The sequence below is a fragment of the Grammomys surdaster genome, unplaced genomic scaffold (assembly GCF_004785775.1).
Source record: "Grammomys surdaster isolate TR1022 unplaced genomic scaffold, NIH_TR_1.0 263, whole genome shotgun sequence".
NCBI lineage: Eukaryota > Metazoa > Chordata > Mammalia > Rodentia > Muridae > Grammomys > Grammomys surdaster.
The window spans coordinates 1,980,245-2,002,341 of NW_021604704.1; the positions used below are offsets into that span (position 1 = coordinate 1,980,245).

The 22,097-nt window shown below is 38.3% G+C and overlaps 1 protein-coding gene and 1 long non-coding RNA gene across 2 annotated transcripts in view; one reads left to right on the plus strand and one right to left on the minus strand.

The window, feature by feature from the left end:
- Nucleotides 1–968: 968 nt before the first annotated feature.
- The window catches only part of LOC114628079, a 33,243-nt gene continuing 12,114 nt past the window's right edge, over nucleotides 969–22,097 (minus strand). The window contains exons 2-5 of the long non-coding RNA XR_003712443.1: nucleotides 21,499–21,519; nucleotides 18,102–18,178; nucleotides 14,774–14,958; nucleotides 969–1,051 (exon numbers count right to left, since the gene is read on the minus strand). This is a non-coding gene — a long non-coding RNA (uncharacterized LOC114628079). The remainder of the gene's footprint in view (nucleotides 1,052–14,773; nucleotides 14,959–18,101; nucleotides 18,179–21,498; nucleotides 21,520–22,097) is intronic.
- Ppp1r2c (PPP1R2C family member C) lies at nucleotides 16,661–17,546 on the plus strand. Its single transcript, XM_028776030.1, has one exon. It carries the CDS (start codon nucleotides 16,763–16,765, stop codon nucleotides 17,306–17,308), a length of 546 nt encoding a protein of 181 aa, XP_028631863.1. The 5' UTR covers nucleotides 16,661–16,762; the 3' UTR covers nucleotides 17,309–17,546.

Consider the following 22,097-nt stretch of genomic DNA (forward strand, 5'->3'; position numbering starts at 1 on the left):
CCAACAGCTCTCTAGTTGGATGTAAGGCCCACAAAGAGCAAAATCATCCTTGTACTGAAAACTGTAGCCAGAGATAGTGAAGTTATGAATCAGAGAAAAGGATCTACAACTGCCACTTTATTAGATTAGAATAATCTCTAATACAATCTAAATATTTTTCCTTATTTCCACAGATAAGTGTAGTTCCTACCCCTAATCAAGGGAAATGTTCATTGTAACAGATTGCAGAAAACCACAACCAATCAAGATGTGGAATTGTAGAACCCAGTCTGAATGGATACATCTACAACACAATTCCTCACCTAAGGCTCATGAATGATGAGCTCCTGAAGGTCCAGGGACTGCTGAATCACTGACACATTAGATACTGCGAAGCCATATCCATTCAGATCACAGTATATGGTGGTGGGTACTATAAACACACAAAAGCAAACCCCAGTGCACTGGCAATTGAATTGGCTACTCCCTCAACATCCTGCTTATAGTTAAATCCTTCTAGTCTACTGTGCTTCCCAAACTAGGATGAGAAACTACTTGTGTTCTTGTCTGAGATACCTTTCAGTTAGGCTGTTTTAAAGAGCAGTCAAAAGTATTTAGAAATTATAAAGACCATTTTTTTTTTAAATATTTTTTTCTGTCATACCATAGGGTTTTCCTATAGCCTTGGAAATTAGCTTTTGAATCCCTGAAAGCCCTCTCTATAACAATATGCTTTTTCAAAGAATTTAGTATCAGGGCACTCTTTCTCTGGGATGAATAAGCAAGTTTGAAAGTAAATGGAGAGTTCCTAAGTTAGTAGGACTTTGGAGAATATAGGCCAACTTGAACTTGAGGTACTTAAGACCCTTGTGAAAGTTTTATGATTCTTTCATGCATTTGCTTTTGTGCTCTAAAATGCAGAAAGACCTTGAAGGAGAGAAGAGGAAGCAAAATGTTATCAGAAGGGAAAAAAATCTTGTGAATCCTACCTGTAGGGGAAAATGTGAAACTGGATCTTAATTTTCTTTCTTTTTTTTTCCCAAAGAATGTTGTTGCCTGTGAAAAATTAAGCCTGTGAAGGACAGAAAATGTGGCAAAGTCACTCTTTGTAATAAACCCCCAGTTCCATGTATATCCTTGTGACAAACAGAAAAAAAAACTATTCCTGATTGTAAGAGCTCTGGAATTCCTGTAATTATGGTCAGAAATCTCATTTTTTTCCCAGTTCCCTGTTCCCTATTGTTTAGCATTAATTTATTCAGTTATTTATTAGTGAATAGTTTTGTAATGTCTACCATGTACAACACACAGCATTATGCAATAAAAAATAGATAGAGCTGGGTATGACAGTGCATATTTAAAACCCCACAATTTAAACAGTAGAGCCAGAGAGAGGATCGTGAGTTCCAGGCCAACATGAACTACATAGGGAATTTTGTGCCAACTGGGACTGCTTAGTAAGAGAAGCTGTCTCATAAACAAACCAAAACAAAGCAAACAGCAACAAAACTCAAAACAACAAGATGTAAAAGAGAAAAGGATGTAAAGATGGAGGTGGTGGTGAGTGATGCAGATATGTGCTGACAAAGAACAAAAATCAAGACTTGTCAAAGACCAAAAAAGGAGTATTCTAAAGGGGATTGTTACAGTCTAGAAGGTCTGTGATAATGAGTCTTGAGGTGGGGAAAGAAGTCATTTGTGCTTCCTCATCCAAATAACCTGATTAAATGGCCAATCCTTCCCCCTTTTTAAATTTTCCTTTTTTTTGAGGAAAGAATAGACATTTTCCCCTTCCTTCAAACAGTATAAACCTTTTCCTTGTTTGGTAGAATAAACTTGCTTGCTTGTAAAAGTATTCAGGCAAGCATTTAGTGAAATTTCTTTGAAAACAAGGGAAATGCAAAGCTTAGTTTTTAGTCCAAAGGACAAGTAGTTGACAAGATTCCTAGACTTAAAATGTTATTTACATAAGACAAAGAGCTTGCTGTTTCCTGGGGGAATTGTCCAACAACAAAAAAAGTTTAATAATATAAGAAAATGTTGTTGAATAATCTAATAAAATTATGTGCTTTTTACACTGAAAAATCAAATTTTAGATTTGCCTTTATGTATTCTTGAGCTCTTTTGCTACTGTTGTTTTCAGAAAGGGCCTCACACTACTTTCTATGTTGGCTTTAACTCAACACAATCCTCTTGCCTCAGTCTCCCTTGTGGTAGAATTAGAACTGTCAGCCACAATGCCCATCTCATTACTGATCTCTTATAAAACAAACAAACAAAATGAAGAGGAAAAGTCTCTTACAGTGAAATCCATCTAATCTTATTACCTTGAACAAACAAAAATCTGTCTCTAAAAACCTTCTCCAATTTCCTTATATACATTGATTCTTCATCTTACTCTTCCCTTCTTTCTTGCTTTTAGAACAACTGTAGTCTTTAGAACACAGTAGCCTTGTTCTTTAGTTTTTACTTAATTAAAACACATTCTTCTTATCCTGTATACTTTTCCTTATTAAAAACATATCTTACCTTCCTTGAATATTTTATGTACCGTCATTTTCTGCTCACCCTTATTAGTTCTAGTAATTTTAATTACATATCTTGATTGTAATTTTTAACTATAAGTAATTCTTACTTTGCAGACAAAACTAGAGAGGAGATCATTATGATGTTATACCAGCATCCTATACAAGCAGACTAACAAATTTTGTGAATGCATCTCTTATAGGTAAATGCAATTCCCACATAATATATTTTTTCATGATAATTAATAGGGCCAATATACTTTTACGTCTCTATACTATATATAGTTACCAAATCCAAAGTATATAAACCTAAATTTAGGTTTAGTAATTAGTGTTTTAGTAGTTCATCTGACTTAACAATTATCTAGATACTTAATAACATCCAAAACTGATTTAATTTTCTGTAACTCTCAGGTTTCACAATGTCAATGATTTTAACAACTGTTTACAGACAGGTATAGTAGGCCAGTCATCATACAGTTATTTACTCAGATTTTTTTAAAAATATCTATTAAATACAGTCTCACCATATAGCTCAGAGTGCCCTGACATTCACAATGCCTGCATGAGACTCCAAAGTGCTGACCCTACACAGAGACTTGTGGTGCCTAATTAGAGCCTAACTCCTAATGAGCCAAAAGGAAAATCTCAGGAAGAATAGATGGTATCAGTCATAAAACATACTATCTACAGACTCTATTGCTTGAAGACATCATACACTTCAGTCATTCATTGTTAGGAAGAAATTGAGTTTATACTGACCAGGGATAGCTTTCATAGTATGAAAGGGTGTTATGTAGGCTGCTAGAAAAAAACAGTCACCAACAGTCTTACCTAGTTTCAACCTCAATGAACAAATATGACACATAAACATAAGTGCAATAGTGGCACAATTGTTATGGGGATAGTCAACAGCTTTCTGATTGAACTTAAAGCCTATTCCATTGGAGTAAATACATGCCTGCTGTGGTAAATCAGGTCAAGCACCCAGGCCAAAGTTAGTAAGGTAACAGTTTCGGGGGGAGGGGGGGTAAAGACACCCCTAATAATAATATTCTGATGAACTGACATAGTGTCAAACTGCCTTTCAAATTTGTAGTTCGAGATCAAGAGATTAGTATAGTCTTCCAACCTCATCAAAGAAGTTTCTTTATGCACTGGTTGATGGTTAACTCAGAAAATTACAATTGGTCAAAGCATAGAAAGTACTACTAGAGAAGTCAGCTACAAATGGGAGATCAATATTTTCTCCTCTTGCTATCAGCAAGGCTCAAGGACTACTGTGAAAGAGGATCAGAAATATTGTAAGAACCAGAAGACTGGGAGGACCAGAGCAAAATACTGTCTTCTAGACATGACATAATACTGCTATATTCATAAACTCATAGAAGCTTTGCTAACTGCATGAAATCCAGCCAATCAATATTCTAATATGGAAGGTATAGGACCTCAAAAGCTACTACCCCTAACTAAAGAGTTACTGACAGTTAATGGCTTCTGAGAGAGGCAGAATCCATTTTATTTAAGATCATAACTCTTGTCAATTACATTTCAGTGAATAGCTCCACACCCATGAGCATTTGGGCATCAAGAAATGAACATTTATTAACTTCAACCACCACCACCACCACCAGCACCACCAGCACCACCAGCACCACCAGCACCACCAGCACCAGCACCAGCACCACCACCACCAAAACAGATGGTAGAGGGTGTGCAGCGAATGTAGGATGAGTGGGAATGAATGTAATCCAAATACACTGTATGCAATTCTCTTTTTTTTTAATGATAGTGATTCTGTTTTTTTTTAGCAAAGCTGTTTATTTCTTTTTCAAATTGTAATTTATACTTATTCACACAGGGGTTGTAAACACAAAAAGGAAGGACGTGGGGAAGGAGATGACACTGGAGCTTGGGTATTCAGGGGGAATACTGATATTTTTTCAGAACAGGGTATTGGCTGGGTGAGGGTTCAGGGGACAGATCACTATGACTCTGCCTATGATTCACTTGTCCTTATCTAAGTTGGTAATATCTGCTAAGGCTACCGATTTACAAGGTCTATGACTACTCAGGCTGGTAAATTGTCACAAAAACTGCCTGTTTACAATAGTTTATAGCCATCTGTTTCAGTGTTTATCCACAGAGACCCAAGACTTGGTGTTAGTATACATGTATGACAGGCCTATTGCTGATTTTAGGCCTATGGCTGATTTTAGGCCTTCAGTGTGTAAGCAGGGATTCCCCTGACATCTCCTCCCTTTTCTAAGTATAGAAGGGCTGTGGCGAATCTAATCTTGCGAAGTCAGGGATAGAGGTCTGACCTCCAGTAATTGAAGGGGACCTTGTAATGGCTCCGGTCACCCTGGTGTTGTCCAGTGAGGCATGAGGGCCATACCCATCCTGATGTCTTTTTCCTGGAGAGGGGATACTTTTGACATCAACCCCTATGCAGCCAGGCTTGTCCCTCAGGGAACCCAGAGAGATATTTTTAACTTTTATTGATATTCCCTTGCATTGCTTAGCCTCGCAGCCTAAGCAAGAATTCAGGTCACCTGTCAGAGGGGGTTCTGGGTATCCCCTCTCTGCCTGGTTTAGGGGAGGAAGTACCCTCTTTTAGGTTGGGTGGAGATGGGTTTTGGGAACACCCTGGATAAAGTAACAACCTCATCTTGAGTCTCGTGGTCCTCCATAGCTAACTTATGATAATGTATCTGAATAGGTTTTGCTACAAAATTATTTATCTGTTGTTTCACAGAGTTAGTCTGCCTATTTGAGGCCCAGGGATCAGAAGAAATAAGCAAAAAGAACCCAAATAATGGTCCCAAGATGAGAGGGGGTAGGGTTGACAACCCTGGAGAGGTTGAGATTCTCAATAAAGAAAAATATTATATTTAAAAATATACCTCCTATCATTTCCTATATATTTAAATATAAATGATGAAAATGGTCTACAAGGTAAAACTATGTATCTTATCAATTATAAAAGGAACCTATTCCCTTTCAATTCCATAATTCTCACTTTCACTGAGAAATTGCCCACTGTTTTTCTGTGTCTCACAGCACGATGTTGATGGTGGTGGTGGTGGTGGTGGTGGTGGTGGTGGTGGTGGAGGTGGAGGTGGTTATTTTTTAAGACAGAGTCTCACTATGAAGGTCTGGATGGCTTAAAACTTGTCATCAGGGTGCCTGATCTGGATGGCATTGAAATCGCAGACATGCCTGTCTCCCAAGTGCTGGGATTAAAGGCATATGCTATCATCATACCTGCCAAATACACTCTTTTAAAAAAACTTTTCAATTAATTTTTATCTGGTAAATACTTTGACGTTTAGGACTTCAGCTCAGTGTTTTTCTTGTGACATTTTTATGGCCCAGATATGGACAGAGACAGGGACTCTGACATCGCTTCCCTGGACCTCTTTTTACAATATTGCTAATGGCAGTTGGCCCAACAGCCTGGGCAACTGAAAGTCTCTAGGTGATGCAACTCTCCATTAAAACTTGAGGTTTCTGGGCTCTAACACAAGACTGATGTCACTCATACATATGTGAGCCAAGAATTCCCTTATAGAAAAAGAAAAGTAATATACTATAGTTTACAGAAATACATAGGTCTCAAGAGCTTCATTATGAGAGCCCTTCCCTCTTAACTTGTAGTCCTACCCACAGAAAATCTTCATGCACTGTCAGAATGAACTGTTTCTCTCCCATTCACCAGGAAGGGGAACCTTCTTGGACTATTTCTCCAGACTGAGAGGTTGAGTAGCTTGTAGAGGACAATGTTGGACAGTATTGGATTTTGTCTCCTCCCCCTCCAGGATAGGCTTCCTAATCTGGAAGTAAAAATACTTTCACTTTTTTCCAAAATGGTGAGTCCCCATTTCCAGTACAAGTTATGCATGGTCTATTTGAATTTGAAGCTTTTCTTTAAGACTGGTGCAACTTGATCAACCAGTTAAGGCTAGCTCCAGAGCGAAATTAGGCTTCATCATCGTGAGATGGAAAGGTCCAATTCCATTATAAGGATTCTAAGATAAAGTTGCACCTTGAGAGGCACTATCATAAGACCAGGTGTGAGAGAACAGGAGTAGTTCATTGTTCCAAAAGATGAATATTGTGTCTCTGAAAGAATCCATGATGCTTCATGTTTCATGTACCCTCTGACTCACTCCAGCTGTAGTTTTTTTTTTTTTTTAAATATCTAAATTCAGTCCCCGGACTTTAATTCTAGTGCTCTGCCTGGTCATTTTCTAAAAATATTAGCATCTATCTTATATCTGAAGTTAACATTATTCTTTGCCTTATGTTTAGGTTAAATTCTGTGACTTTGGAATAAAATATATATATTACCTTGTCTCTATAAAGAATGTCCTCTGATTAATTCATTTTTTTGTTTGTTTCTTCTGTCCATGTTTAGAACAGTTAGTCTAACTATTTACATGTCTCTTCCTCTGCAGCTACATTTGGGAGCCTGCATATATTATTTTTGATATCAGTAATCAGGTTTCTGTGTGTCATCTTTATACACATAGCTCATGGTATACTTGCATGATAAAGTTCACTTACCAATAAACTACTATCTTATAGGTTTCTTTAAAATATTAAAAGAGTTTAATTGGAGCTACTGTTCACAGGGGATAATACTCCCTCCAGAAGCCATGGATTATCAGACAAAATGTCCAGTGCCAAGAATGGGATAAATCTCTTCAAGTTGCTGCCCCCCCCAAAAAAAAAGAAACAATAGGCTATTGCCATCATTCTTGGTCACCTACCAGAAACTGACAGGAAGGACCTATTGCCAAAGATACCACCATGCACTTTGGTTATAATATATAGATAAATCAAACTGGTGTTGTTTTTAAAGCTTCTTTCTTGCTAGATAATTATCATAGTACCCAAAGTGCAATATAGGCTGCTGGAGAAAAAAAAAGTAATCAGCAGTCTCCCCCATCCATGAACCCTGTGAGCTACAATAAAGACATGACCTGCCTGGTAAGGTATGCCTCATGACACAATGGTGGCATGGATGTTATGGTGGTAACTAGTCTCTTTCCCTCCCTCCCTCTCTCCCTCTCTCCCTCCCTCCCTCTCACTCTCCATCTTCTTTTCCCTCCTCCCCTCTATCTTTAATTTCAGGCTCATTATCTAGGAGGGAACTCGTATTTGGTACTGTAACCTGGCCAACAATCCATGGCTGGTGAGGACATAGGCCCTCTCTGCCTATAACATGATTCTGCCAAAGCTAAAGGGACAGAGTACCAAATTGCCCTGTAAATATTTATCCTTATAACCACAAATTGGTATATCTCTGATCCTTTATCAGAGAAGCTAGTTATTGCATTGAATGGTAGTTAACACAGATACTCATAACTAGTCAAAGTGCAGAGGGTACATGACTGTGGAGTATTCATCCCCAAATGGGATATCTGCAACACACTCCTCCCTTCCACAAGTCTCAAGAAACAATGTAGAAGATGGGATTGGAAAGCCAGAGATCAGAGAGGACTGCTTGAAAAGAATGTCTTCTACATATGACTTGTGGTCCTTGTACTCATGAATTCATAGTGGCTGTGGCTGCCTGTACAAGATTGACACAGGAATAAACCAGTTGACATTCCAGCATAGATGGGCTAGGGATTCGTGAGGAACCATCTAGTGATGAAAGCTATTGGCACTTGATGGCTTCTAGGAGAGGGAAAGTCTGTTTTCTTCAGATATGTGGCCATTCTTAGATAGCCCATGCTCCAGTGAATGCTACCATACCCATGTGTATACATGCAGTTGTATTTGGACTCAGGGGGTTATTACAAAAATATTACATGAGATATTTATAAAAGGAAATATGTTAGTTACATTTCTTACTGCTATGACACAAAGTCTCTGACAAAAGCAACTTGAAAAAGGGAGGGTTTATTTGGACTTATAGTTTAAGAAGGAATAAAGTGTCATGAGAAGGGATACAGTTTCTCTTGGCAGAGAGGATTAGTGACAGGGCCAAGGTCATATCATGTCTGTAATTAGAAAGTAGGAAAAGGACAGAAAATGGAGTCGGAGTATATAATCTCAAGGGTCACCTCCAGTGACGCACATTTATAGATACTAGCTCCAGGTGGTAACAGTTCCACATCCTTCCATACAGCACCAAAAATCTTGGAACCAAGTGTTCAAACATATTGGAGCACGTTTGACACTGAACTACAACAGAAAAAGAGAATGGAAACAGTATGTTTAAGAAAGAAATACAAAAATGTATCAGTATGGAAGTACATTTTGCAGAGAAAAATGAGTTTGGATGAGGGAAATATTTTTATTTTTTTGATATAACTGCTTATAGATTGCATTGGGTTTCGTAGGTTATTTTTTAAAAACTAATTAAAGACACTAAGTAGTAATAAAACTAGAATTTGTTGAAAATTTTGTTTTGCCAAACTTTAAATGTTATCCAACTATATTTTAAAGCACTCACTTCTCATTCCCCAAGACTGATGTAACTCACCTTCTGAGTGATGAGTAGCCATACTTAGAGGTCAACACCAATGAGGATAAAAGGGATAAGAGGACATCAATTATTTGCCCTCCAGGATAGTAGCAAAGGATCTGAATATGAGACACTGATAAAAGGGTACTGCTCTAGTACACACTGCAAAGAGGATGGTCATTGGGAGGAGACTGTCCTGCAAAGAGGATGGTCATTAGAGAGCAGACTGTCCTGAAAAAAAAAAGGATGCTCATTAGAGGGCAGACTTTCCTGTATATTTCCAAGCAGATCCTCCCACTTAAGCAAGACAGGATCTCATCCCAGCAAATGACACAGTTTGGTAGGAACAAAAAGACCTAAAAGAGCAATGGGACTTCCAACAAATACCTAAAAATAACCACCAAGGAACTAGACAATAGCAAAAGGAGGTTGTTTTTAGCTTCTTACATGGCTTTGAATACCAGACGGGAAAGTATAACTAAAAATAATCGCTAATATTACAAAGTAAAATTCTACCAGCTCCAATCAGGATTCTTAAGCGGACCTGATTCAGCTGTTGACATAATACCCTTAAAGCTCTACAGACAGTTATATGACCAGATGTATCCACTTAAATGACCCATGGTATGTCTTAGTATGGTTTCTATCACTGTGATAAATATGAACAAAGTCAACTTGAGGAGAAAATAGTTTATTTCACGTTACAGTGTGTGCATCTATCATCCAGGGGAGTCAAGATAGTCAGGCAGAAACCTGGAAGCAGGAATTGAAGCAGAGGTCATGAAGGAGTAGTGCTTACTGACTTGCTCCCCATGACTTGTTAAGCCTGCTTTTTTATACTAAGCAGGAGCACCAACCCAAGGGTGGTATTACCTCTAGTGATCTTAGCCTATCCCTCATCAATGTGTGTAATAGCAGTGAAAAAAAGAAGCCTCGAATTTGAAGGTGAGCAAGAAGGCATATATGGCAATGGTTTTGAGGGACGAAAGAGAAGAAAAAATTTATAATCATATTTTAAGCTAAAAAAAAAAAAGAAAATGTAGCGCAGGCTTGCCTATCAGCCATCTGGTGGGAGCAGGTTTTCAAATATTAAGGTTCACCATTCCCAAAGGGCTATGACTAGTGGCAAATTAACATAAAACTAGCCACATAATTGATCCTTTGTTAATCCATAAACTTTACTTTCCTGTTCATACCCAGGACTCCACATTAATATCAGGATCACAATACAAAGCGTTCCAACATTTAACATCCTACATTTTTTTTTAAAGTTCAACATTTAAAAGTCCAAAGTCTCTTTAAAATATTAAAAAATGCTCTAGAAATACAAAGTCTTCTAAAATTGAAAAATTTCTCTTAAATATTCAAAGTCCCTCTGAAAGTCCAAAATATCTTAAAACGTCATGTTTCTTTGAAAGTTCAAAGTCTCTCAACTGAGGGCCTCTATAAATAAAAATATAGTTACACATTTTCTTACTCTAAGAGGGAATAACCTGTGCAATTATAAGCAAAGTAAAACCAAAGTATACTGTGTCAGGAACTCATTGTCCTGTGCCATGATCTTCTGGGCTCCTCCAAAAGGCTTATGCCATCGTCTATAGCACATATAGCTTATCTCTGTGGTTTAGGAAAGCCCCATTTCATAGCTGCTGCTGTCCTTGGTGGTCATTTCATACTACTAGCATCTTCAAAATGCTACAACTGAATTGTATCCATAGCCTCTCCTGGGCTCTGCTCAGTGACCCTGATCATGGTAAGTGTTGACAAGCCTTAACATCTCTCCATAATTCTTTCAATTACTAGGCTGTCTACTAGAACAGGACCTGCACCTTATCCACTTTTGTTTCTAATAGCTGTTATTACAACCACTTCATCCCTGCAAAGACTTTTATGGTAGATCCTCCCTACAGGCGGGCCTCTTCCTAGGCCTAGATATGTGTCTCATTATGTTATGTCACAGGCACAGACAGTCATGGCTATGCCATGTATGTACCAGGCCTAGATATGTGTCTCATTATGTTATGTCACAGGCACAGACAGTCATGGCTATGCCATGTATGTACCAGGATAAGTACAGCCCAACTCCACCTTTCTGAGTTTGCCTCCCCACTTTAATCTAGGAAACTGGGCCTATCACAACTCTTCCCACGGGATGTAAGTCAGTGGTTCTCAACCTTCCTAATGCTGAGACACTTTAATGTGGTTCCTCATATTGTAGTGACTCCCAACTATAAAATTATATTCATTGCTACTTAATAACTTTGATTTTCTTACTATAATGAATTATAATGTAAATATCTGTGTTTTCTAATGGTCTTAGGTAATCCTTGTAAAAGAGTCTGTTGACCTCCAAGGGGGTTGAGACTCACAGGATGAGAACCACTGATCAAAGAGCTCCCTGGAACAGACCCTACCAAGGTATCCCCATTCATACAATTTCACTCAACCTGCAGGGCCTGCAACCATGAAATTATTTGCCCATATTTAGGATTGTTCCTCCCTTTGATGCTTCAATAACATATCTCTAGTAGCCTCTTGGAAGCCTTCATCTTCTGTTCCAGTAAAACAGAGGTGAAATCCACCATTAAACTCCAATATGTAGCTATGATCTTTTCTTTCACTTTTCTGAGCTTTACAATATAACTTTTTAAATGCAGCTTTTATTATTTGAGATTTTTGCATATCTATATATTTGTTTGTTATGCCCATACTACACTCTTCCCTTTAACTCTTCCCAGGCACCTCATCTCTATATCTCTTTCCTAAATTCATGTCAACTTTTATACCTCTCTCCTAGTCCACTTGGAGCTGAATGTTTGTGGAGTGATGTGGGGCCATCCATTGGAATGTGAGCAACCAAGGCCACATCAGAAAAGATAACAGATTTTCTATCCTCCAACAGTCACCAACTGTCAAGAGTGCCTTAGCAGGGGGTAGGGCCCCAGGAGTCCCTCTTCTATCGATGCTGGATTGTTTACTGGCTTCATCTTGAACTTGTACAGCTCTGTGAAGGCAGTCATAGCTATTGTGAATACAGTAGTCTGTTGTGCCCAGAAGACATTGGTTTTCAGCAGTTGCATCTTTGTGATCCATTTGCTTCCTCTTCTTCTGGGATGCTCTCTGAGCCTTTGGTGTGGGAGTGTGATATAGATGTTGGATTTATAGTGGCGTACTTCATAGACATTTATTCATTCACCTTACTCTCACCAGTTGTGAGTCTCCATACTAACAAGAGAGGATAAAACTCGTCTTCTCTGCATGGGAGCTGGAACTGCAGTAATACTTGGATCTGATGGTCTCTATGATAAATTATTTTATAGCTATCTCCTCGTCGTCCCTGTACATCCTATAGGACTCAAGCTAGTTTAGAGAAACCACCTCATAACTCTTCCTTCAGGGAGGCTCCTTGAAATATTCCTGGATGGTTCTCATCACTTATCATGGCATACTGTTTTCACTTCTGCATGGAAAGCTTAAAGCAGTGGTGCTACTCTGTTAGCAGTTTATTAATGGTCTCTTTACTAATATTTCTCTGTTCTAGTTATTTTTCTACTATTGTAATGAACATTGTGACCAATAACAACTTGTGTTTATTTGGCTTCCATTCCACAGTCTATTTTTCAGGAAAGTTGAGTCAAGAACTCAGAGTAGGAATCTAAGCTATGACACCCTTCCAGAATTAAAAAAAAAAAAAAAAGTTTTCATCGCTTTTCTGTGATTTAACCTTGCCGAACTATCAAAGGAGAAATGTAGAAACTAAAGGGTCCAAAAGAGAAAGTAAACATGTCCATACTTTAATAATTAGTCCCTGACCATTTGGAGTTAACAGTCAATGACTTCTGATGCTTAATTCATGCAATTAAAGCAGAAACCCTAATGATCCCTGGAGATTGAACCCAAATGACAAGTTTCAGGAAGGACATAAGTAAATAAGTAGTAAGTCTTACTACTTAACAAGATAGCCAGAAATCTACATCCTTTTCTTTAAAAAGATGATTTACTCAACATGTAAGCCTTATTTTGTTATGGACCCACATAGAAATCACTAAGAAACCATTTTATCTTCTTTTTATACCATCTTTAACTTCTTTGCAAAAATTTTACATTGCTTTTTATGTTATAAATGTTTATGGGTGTGAAATTATTTCCTGGAGCATGGACAACTTCTCACTGATATTAGTTTAGAAAATGAGTGCCCAAGACCATTGACTGTCAATAGTATCTCAGCAAAGGGTAGAGCCTTGGAAGCCCATTCATGCTGAAATAGTAACATTTCCTGTTGACACAATCTTTTGTCATGCTTGTGTATTTTGTCACCACAACTGCAGTGAGTGCATAAGCATATCAGGAAACAATGTCTTCCGGACATAGCATGCCACTCCTTAATTGGCCCAGATCCTACATAAATGGTGTAAGCTAAGACTCAAAAATTCTCAAAAACATTCCAAAAGAAACCAATTCCCTCTCAGGGGCCCACTTGTTTCTCTGAGAATGTTCCTAATATTTTTTCTTTCTCTATTACTGCATATGCATTTTTATTTGGATTTTTATTTTAATTCTGGTTATGATAAAAACTTCAACACACCCTTCCCATGCCTTTGGCTTGATGTTCATGGCACAACAGACAAGGACTGTCAGGGTTGATCAGAGAGTTGAAACAGTTAGGAAATTGACATCTGAAAGGTTTCAAGGGAGCGGAAATAATGAGGATGGCAGATGATGGGAAGGAGGGGCCTTAGAGAAGCTAGCCGGGGAAATCCTATGTTTCACAAAGCGACAACTATAGTTACGAATTATCTTACCAAACTTATTTCTTATGACAATAAGAAATGATGTGATAAAACCAGTCAGATGTGATAGATCACATAGTTATCAGGGGTTTAGTGAGCTGATTGATTAGGAGATTCTCATGAGAGAAGCAGGATGAAACAGAAAAACAAAAAAAGAAAGTTCAGAAGTTACCAGGAAATGGAGCCGAAAAGATGAATCAACTTTTAAAAGAGCACTGGTTGCACTGGTTGCACTAGTTGGACTGGCAGAGGCTGTAGGTTCAATTCCCAGCACACACATGGCAGCTCACAACTGTCTATATCTCCAGTTCCATGAAATCTGATGCCCTCTTTTGACCTCCATTTATACCAGACACACAGGGTACACAGATGTACATGAGACAAATTACACATAAATGTAACATTTCAATGTATTTTTAGGGAAAAAATTCTATTCTACAGAGTCAAGTGTAATCCCTACATGGACTTAGAAAAGGAGCCAGGAAGAATTTTCCAATCCAGAGCCAATCCCAGGAGCTATGACAAATCTTTCTAAAAAGCCAGTGAGAAAGATTTCTACCCTACGAAATACAAGTTTTGCCTTCACCAAAACTCACATTGAAATGTAATGCTTACTGTTTGAAATATGAAAAGAGTAAAAACGTAATCCAACTATGTTTAGAGGTGGAAACTTTAGGAGGCCTGTATGGTTAAATGAGGCTGTTAGGTTGGGCCCTTAATCCAATGGGAGTATGGCTTTATAGGTAGAGGAAAGGAGCCCAAGATATGCAGCTGTGTCTTTCTAGCTGATACCCATCAGTGCATTGGAATTCTGCAGAAGAGCACTGACAGATCTAGTTGTTCAATCTTGTACTTCCCAGGCTTCAAAACCATGAATCAAATCTTTTTTTTTTTCTTCATAGTATTCTCAATTTGTGTCATTAGGATGTAATAACAAAAAACCAAAAGTGCCTTTCAAAAGACCAGGACTCTAACCCAGCTACAAGGCAGATACTTACCCCAAATCATGCAATCAAAATGTATCTGCAAGATGCTTTAGGAGGCTATCATCAAGAGTTGGAGTCATCCATTGGTTCCTTAAGCAGTACAGCCAGAAGTAAAGACAAAGGCTGCAATAGTGTCCATTGTAGTTCAGGGCAAGAAGTTCAACTTTCTAATGGTACATCTGATCCTGTCCAAGTAACTGTTAAAGGAAAAAATGCAGAAAGACAGTAAAGAATACTATATTCAATACTGACTTTAAAAAAACAAATTAGTGCCACTGCAGTGGGATTCCAGAGGGAATGAGAAATGAAATGTATCTATAACATAGCAAATTGTGGTTTATAGCAGAAGGTTAACTGAAGGGAATCAGTGATTAGAATACTAATAAGAAACAGGAGGAATAAGAGTATTCTTAGTAGATTGAACTACCAGGATTCTTCTTTGAAACAGGTCAGACTAACAGGTTATCTAGTATATTCAGCATGAGGAATTTGGTCATATATGTAAGGGTGTCAGAACCAAGTGGGGATTCACTAAATTGATAATAGTATTCATGTTCAAATTGGATTCTGTACCAACAGTTGAGGAAACCAATTGTCATGTCTACATGTTCAGAGGTCTCAAAGAAGCCTGATTAAAGTCAGGCCAGAGGAGTGCTTCTTTATTACATCCTTTGTCTGAGTAGTTGCTAGCTATTATACACAAACAATATAATTTAAATGACTCTAGGTGATGTCAAGGAGAATAGAGGTAGCATAAATGTACAGGGAGAACTATTTGCCCTGAGAGAGAGTCTCTGGCCCTAGGATACTAATAATGTTTAGACTGTTTTTTGAAAACATATTTGAAGCTTCAATGGGATCTCAAAAGAGTTTTGAGACAGGAAATGTCATGAACATTTATAGAACTGAAAGGCTAATTCAAGCATAGGGGGTTAGTAGGCTGAATTTACCTGGAGAAGGCTCTAGAGTAGTGATTCTCAACCTTTGTAATACTGTCATTCTTTAAGACAGTTCATCAAGTTGTGGTGATCCAGACCATAAAGTTATTTTCATTGCTACTTCATAACTATTATGTTGCTACTGTAATGAGTTGTGATGCAAATATCTGTTTTCCTCTTGTCTTAAGTGACCCAAGTGAAAGGGTTGTTTGACCCGAATAGAGTTGTTACCCACAGGTTGAGATCCATGGCTCTAGACAGCCACCTGGATATGCTCTTTCTGCTTTCTTTCAGGATCTCATCTTGATTTTATACAAGTGATTTGAGGGGTTGAAAGAAGGATTTCAAAATTACTGTGGCTGGAGTGTTGGCCAGAGACTAGAAAATAGCAGGTCTAGTCAGTCTAATTCAAAGGGTGTGGGGTTACTAGTTGCCCCAAGACATGGTAGCAACTCAAAACAGGATAGCAGCAGAAGAGATAAAATGAGTTTCTTAAAATATGTAGGCCAGCACAAGAGAAATCTGAAGAGATCTGGACTAAGAGATTTACCCAGACTCCTGAATGGTCTAAATATCTGTTGATGTGGTTAGTCTCTAAGACATAAAAGTCAGGAGGAACAGCATGTATGTATGTGGAAAGGGTAGGGAATTTTTCATCTAGCTAATTTCTCCCATCTTTCCAATCAAAGTAGTAATTTTTAAACGTTAGATAATAAGAAAATACGTTTCACATAGTTTCCCAATGCACAGAATGTAGAGCAGACCCCAATGATTCTCTTTCATACACCACAAGTGGGTATACTCCTATTACATTAATTTATAAAGAAAGAAAAAAAACAAGATGGCCACCAGAGAGGATCGCCAAGCCACGACTGCTGTAGTGACGAAGGCAGGGTGCATTGTGACATATCTCAGGGTTTCCTTTGTGACCTCCCCAGCCCTAGTGCTGGTACTGAACTCCTGAGATTCTGTCTGCCAGACAGATCTAGCTCCTGCTCGTGTCCGGAGCACAGACAAGTGGCTGCGTCGGCCCAATTCTAGCTTGGCCCTCAGTTTCCCAGTCATGGCAACCTCCACCACCTCACACCGACCCATCAAGGGGATACTCAAAAACAAAAGTTCAACATCTTCAGTGGAGGATACTTCTCAGTCATCCGGAAGACCAGGCACCCAGGAGTTGCAACGGAAGAAATCGCAGAAGTGGGACGAATCCAACATACTAGCAACCCACTATCCATCCTACAAAGACTATGACCTGATGAAGAAGAATGAGCCCGGCAACCCCTATGGCAGCATGCCACACGATGAAGACACCATAAGTGAAGTTCAAGGAAAAGACGCCATGACTTCTGACACCTTAGCGAAGAAACTCGCAGCCTCTGACACTTTGGGGACCAGTTATCAGGGTGAGGAGCAAGAAAGCAGCGGTGCACATAGTAGCAAATTCTTCCTGGACAAACAAGAAAGGCAACGGCAATTTGAGTTAAAAAGGAAGTTACACTACAACGAAGGATTAAACATCAAATTGGCCAGACAACTGATATCGGAGGAGCTACAATCTGAAGTAGAGGAAGATGAAAACCAACCACGTCTACATTCAAATTATTGAAGAAAAGACTACTACAGAAGAAGCTCCGACAATTGAACATCTAGAAATTTACCATCAAACGCATATAAGATCTGCAGTTGCCGCTGCCTTTGCCGCTGTCTTTGTCTATACCATCGCTGCTTCTTGCTTCTTAGAACCCATGGTCTTAGTGTGACTCTACTTGTCCATTTAACTGTTTAATGGTGTTTACTGGTCATGCAGGAATTAAATGGTAATCTTAGAAAATATTGAATTGGCTTAAACATCTGTCTGTTGTGCCTGTGCTTCATTTCTTGTGGCAATAGTTGTCAGCTGTTGCTGCTGTCTGCTGCTGCTTCTGCTTCCCTTTTCTTCACCTTCTTTTTTTCTATTCGTTTTCCTTTTATTATTTTTCCTCTTCCTCTTCGACTTCCTCCTCCTCCTCCTTCTATCTTCTTTTAAAAATCGCCTTGAACTAACTTTAGATTGACATTTAGTTATGGGAAAAGATTCAGGAAAGAAAACCTCTGTACCCCTTAGTTGATATGCTGGGAATGGTAATGAATAGTGCCCCTTTTAGAGCCACATTGGTTCTCACTTTCTAAAATTTTGTTTGATGACTAGTAAGCACAGCATTGAAGAATTTCAATGGTATAAAGGTACATTTCTAAAAAGTGGGGACATATTTACCAAGCAGAGGCATGTGTTAGAGGTAGTTACCAGGAATTGGAGGAGAAAAATGAATAAGCAACACCCTCTCCTAGGGTTCTTGAAGCTTTCTGCAGAGGATGCTTCTATTAAAATGGGAGCCAACATTCGGGATAGGATTACATACCTATTTTAATAAAAATTGGTTTACAGATGAGCACCAATTTTCAGAAGAATAATGCTGTCTCCAAATTTCCTGTTGACCTGAAGATGAAAACAAAAAGGGTTGGAGACATGGTCCAGTGGTTAAGTGTACATACTGCTCTTGCAGATGGTTCAAATAGTGTTTCTAGCACCCATATTGGGTGACTCACAACTACTTGTAATTTCATTTCCAGGAGATTAAATGCACTCTTTGGTACTCTTGCACCTGCACACATATACATAATTTTTTAAAAAAATTAAAAGAATAGAGACATAGCCATTAAGAACACTTGCTGCCTTTTCAGAGGACCTGAGTTCAGTTCCACAGAGCCATCTGTAACTCCAGTTTTATAGGTTCTAATGTATTCTTCTGAAGTCCAGAGGCATGGTGTACATATGGGGCATAGACATACATGCAGACAAAAAACACCTATACATATAAAGATAATTTTTTTAAAAAAAATAAAGACAGGGAAACCAATTTGAAGACCTATTTCTGCTCAAACAAAGCATATGGTACAGCTCCACATGGCTAGAGCATAAGTAATGCAAAAAGATAGATGGAAAGGATTGCTAATTCACAATATGGGTAATGACAATCAAATAATGCTTAACAGAATAACATATGGGGGTCAACTAGAAGTATATACTTGAAAATTCCATTTGCACAAGGTGATGCTTATACTACTGTTTGCACAACACAGTACCATGTCAATGATCAGAAAAATGTGTTGGCAAGGAATGAGCAGGACAGAACCTTTAAAATATAAATTTAATGATGAATACTACCACTCATTTCTTACAGACATCTTGATAAAATTAGCACTGCTATTTATAAAATCTATAAATTCAGTTCACAGATGTAGGAAGCAACATTCAATGTCAACATACATTCAAGGATAGGCAGCAAAGGCCAGTTGTGTTTCAGCAGCCCAAGCTATGTGTACACGTGGTATTTGAAGGGCTTAAGAGTATAGCTTGCAAAGGTCTGCTGGAAAATGAAAAATTCTTGTGTGTCTTGTGTGATATCTGTGTCTATATGTGTGCATGGAAAAAGCTGCCTCAGGTATTCATATCCACAAGCATAAACATAGTTCTCTAATAGAAGATTATACATTATCAGTGCCTAAAAAATACAAGAATTGTTATCATTATGTAGGCAGGGCATTTTTACACTGCTGAACCTGCCTATGCATACTAGGTACTAAACAGTTTATTCTTCTGAAGAATCTTCTTTTTCTTAATCTTCCCCCTCCCCTATTTTAAAACAGACTCTTTAAAAGGTGAATATGAACCTGGTTTCCATAGCAATTTCAAGCATAAGTGATAACCCAGCATTTCTAAGTTATAATATACAGTCTGCCCTATTAATGAGTTTCAAACTGCATTTCCATGAAGCAACGACTCAGTCACTGATAGATAAGGTCAGACCCCATCTTCAAACTTTAAATTAAATTGGAATAGATCAAAATGCAGCAGAAGGAGGAGTGTCCTTTTGGGGAAGTGTGCTATTAAAAAAGAATATATTCTTTTTGGAAAGAAAACTGTCACTTTTGTTGTTTGTAATACCCAGATGGAAAAAAATCTAAAACATATACACGCCTCTTCAGGAGTATTAAAGCATATCATCATTTTCTTATCTTATTTATGACTGAATTTCACCCTTAATAGCTCTGACTCTATGAAACCACATAATTACCAATCCATTGACCTAAGAAGGGCAAGTGTGATGGTTAATCCTAGCCAGGTCAGGAGTAATATAAGCTTAATTATAACATCAACTTACTCATTCATGAACTATATGCTGAGAGCTTGTCCCTACATTGAAAGAGTTCTCAGTTGATTGGTGTGCTCAGCCATTTCTGACATATGCAGGAGTGCTTACAGGGTCCTGGAGGGATATTGCTCCAGGTCTTGAAAGGCCTTGCTGTGTGATTGATTTTGAAGATAGCATCCAGAATAGAAACAAAATTTAAGCAAGTATAGATAGGTAGATCTGGAAAGCTTGGCATTCCAAATACAGGCATGGAACACAGAAAGACTACCTTGGCTTTAAGAGGCAAGAAGTTTCCCAGACTAACTATATAGAACACAAAGGCACCAGGAGACCCCATTTCTTTAAGCGAGAAGTGTGATCAGACACTTCTTTATGAAAGATCATCTTAGCTGAGAGCATGGCCATGAACTAACCAAATAAGGAAGACAAAACTGGAGACAGTAAGCTGGATTCCAGAAAGTTGAAGACTATAATGGCGAAGTATCGAAATCCTTATTTTTGTACTAAAAAAGGAAGGAAGGAAGGAAGGAAGAAGGAAAAGAAAGAGAGAGAAAGAGAAAGAGAGTGAAGGAAAGAAAGAAAGAAAGAAAGGAAGGAAGGAAGGAAGGAAGGAAGGAAGGAAGGAAGGAAGGAAGGAAGGAAGGAAGGAAAAAAGAAAGAAAAACCGAAAAACCAAATATCCAAAGCCACAACTGTCCTTAACTCAATGCCAGACACACAGAGGCTAGTAAGAAGTCCAAATACTCACCTCAGGCCATCTCCCAAGAGCTGCTATCTTAGTATGTTGGTGTCTCAGGTCCAGCAATTTTTAACTTAACCAGCTACTCAGGGAACTCGTCCAGATAATCAACTACTACAATATGATGTTTTATTTAACCAAGTTCTATTCTGTGAAAGATATCTCACTGATCCTCTCTATGTATTTTTTGCGAGTACAAACATTTGCAAAAATATATCGCACAGAATTTAAGGGCAACCTACAAGTTTGTAAAGAAAATTTTACAAATGGGCTGGAGAGATGGCTCAGCAGGTAAGGGTGCTTGTCTCCAAGTCTGACAACCTGTGTTTGATCTTTGGGACCCAAAAAGTGAGAGGAGAAAATCCACTCATGTAGGTTATGCCCTAACTTCCACATAAACAATACATTAAAAAAATAAATATCAAAACATTAAAATGACATTTCCATGAGTATGCTGTCAGATTGAAATCTCAGCTATACTCATTTTGCCCCCATCCTCAAGAAAATGTTTCTCTAGTTTGTCCTCATGGTTTGGTATTTGCCATACAGTTTCAGAACTTTCATATATCTCTAGCCTTACTAGGACCATTCCATTTGCTTAGCATCCATACCTTCATGTTTTCATTGTGTGTTTCATCCAGTCTTCTGCATTCAGTACAAACCCCTCCTCAAACACCCAAGTTCGAATGGCAAGTATTTGCCCTGGGAAAGGCACAAGAGTATAACTGGCAGTAAATGTTTTAGACTCAAACAATCTGAGTTGGAATCCATGTTCTGCCACAGGCTATCTTATCACTCAAGAAAGAGAAAGCACTTCACCCATCGGACCTTGTTTCCTCACAACTGCATGAGGACAATACTTACAGTGCCTTCTGTGGATGGTTGCTGGAATGAATAAATGAAAAGGTGTTAGTAGGCACATGGTTTCTATTAAATATCCACTAGATGGTAGATATTATTAGTCTCCTCACCTGCACACTTTTCTGTGCATGTGTTAATATGCTGATCATTTCCATGATAGTGCTAGATATTTTTAAAGCTACTTATCTTTTCTCACTTTTCTCACTTTTGTGTATAGGAGCTATGCCCATGGGTCCAAAGTCTCTAACAATAGTGTCATATTATTACTATGTCATATTATTGTCTATATTGCAAAGTGAAACTGAAAGGATGAGTTTGAACATGTTTCACCCCTGTTAAATTGGATCCCACAATCCACCTGTGATTAGTCAAATACAATTTGTTCTCTGGTGGTACTGAAACTGCAGTGTCAGAAGCCTTTGGGGATACAGGAGAAGGCAAAGGGAGGAGTAGGGAGTCTCAAAAGGTTACTCAAAGCAGTGACAATTGCATCAAGTAATCTTCCCTTTGAGGATGTCCTTGATGTTTTTCATCATCTCTAAGTCTGCAAAGCAGGAGATAAAATGGGAGGACAGTAAGCAGGATTTAGATATAAAGCCAAA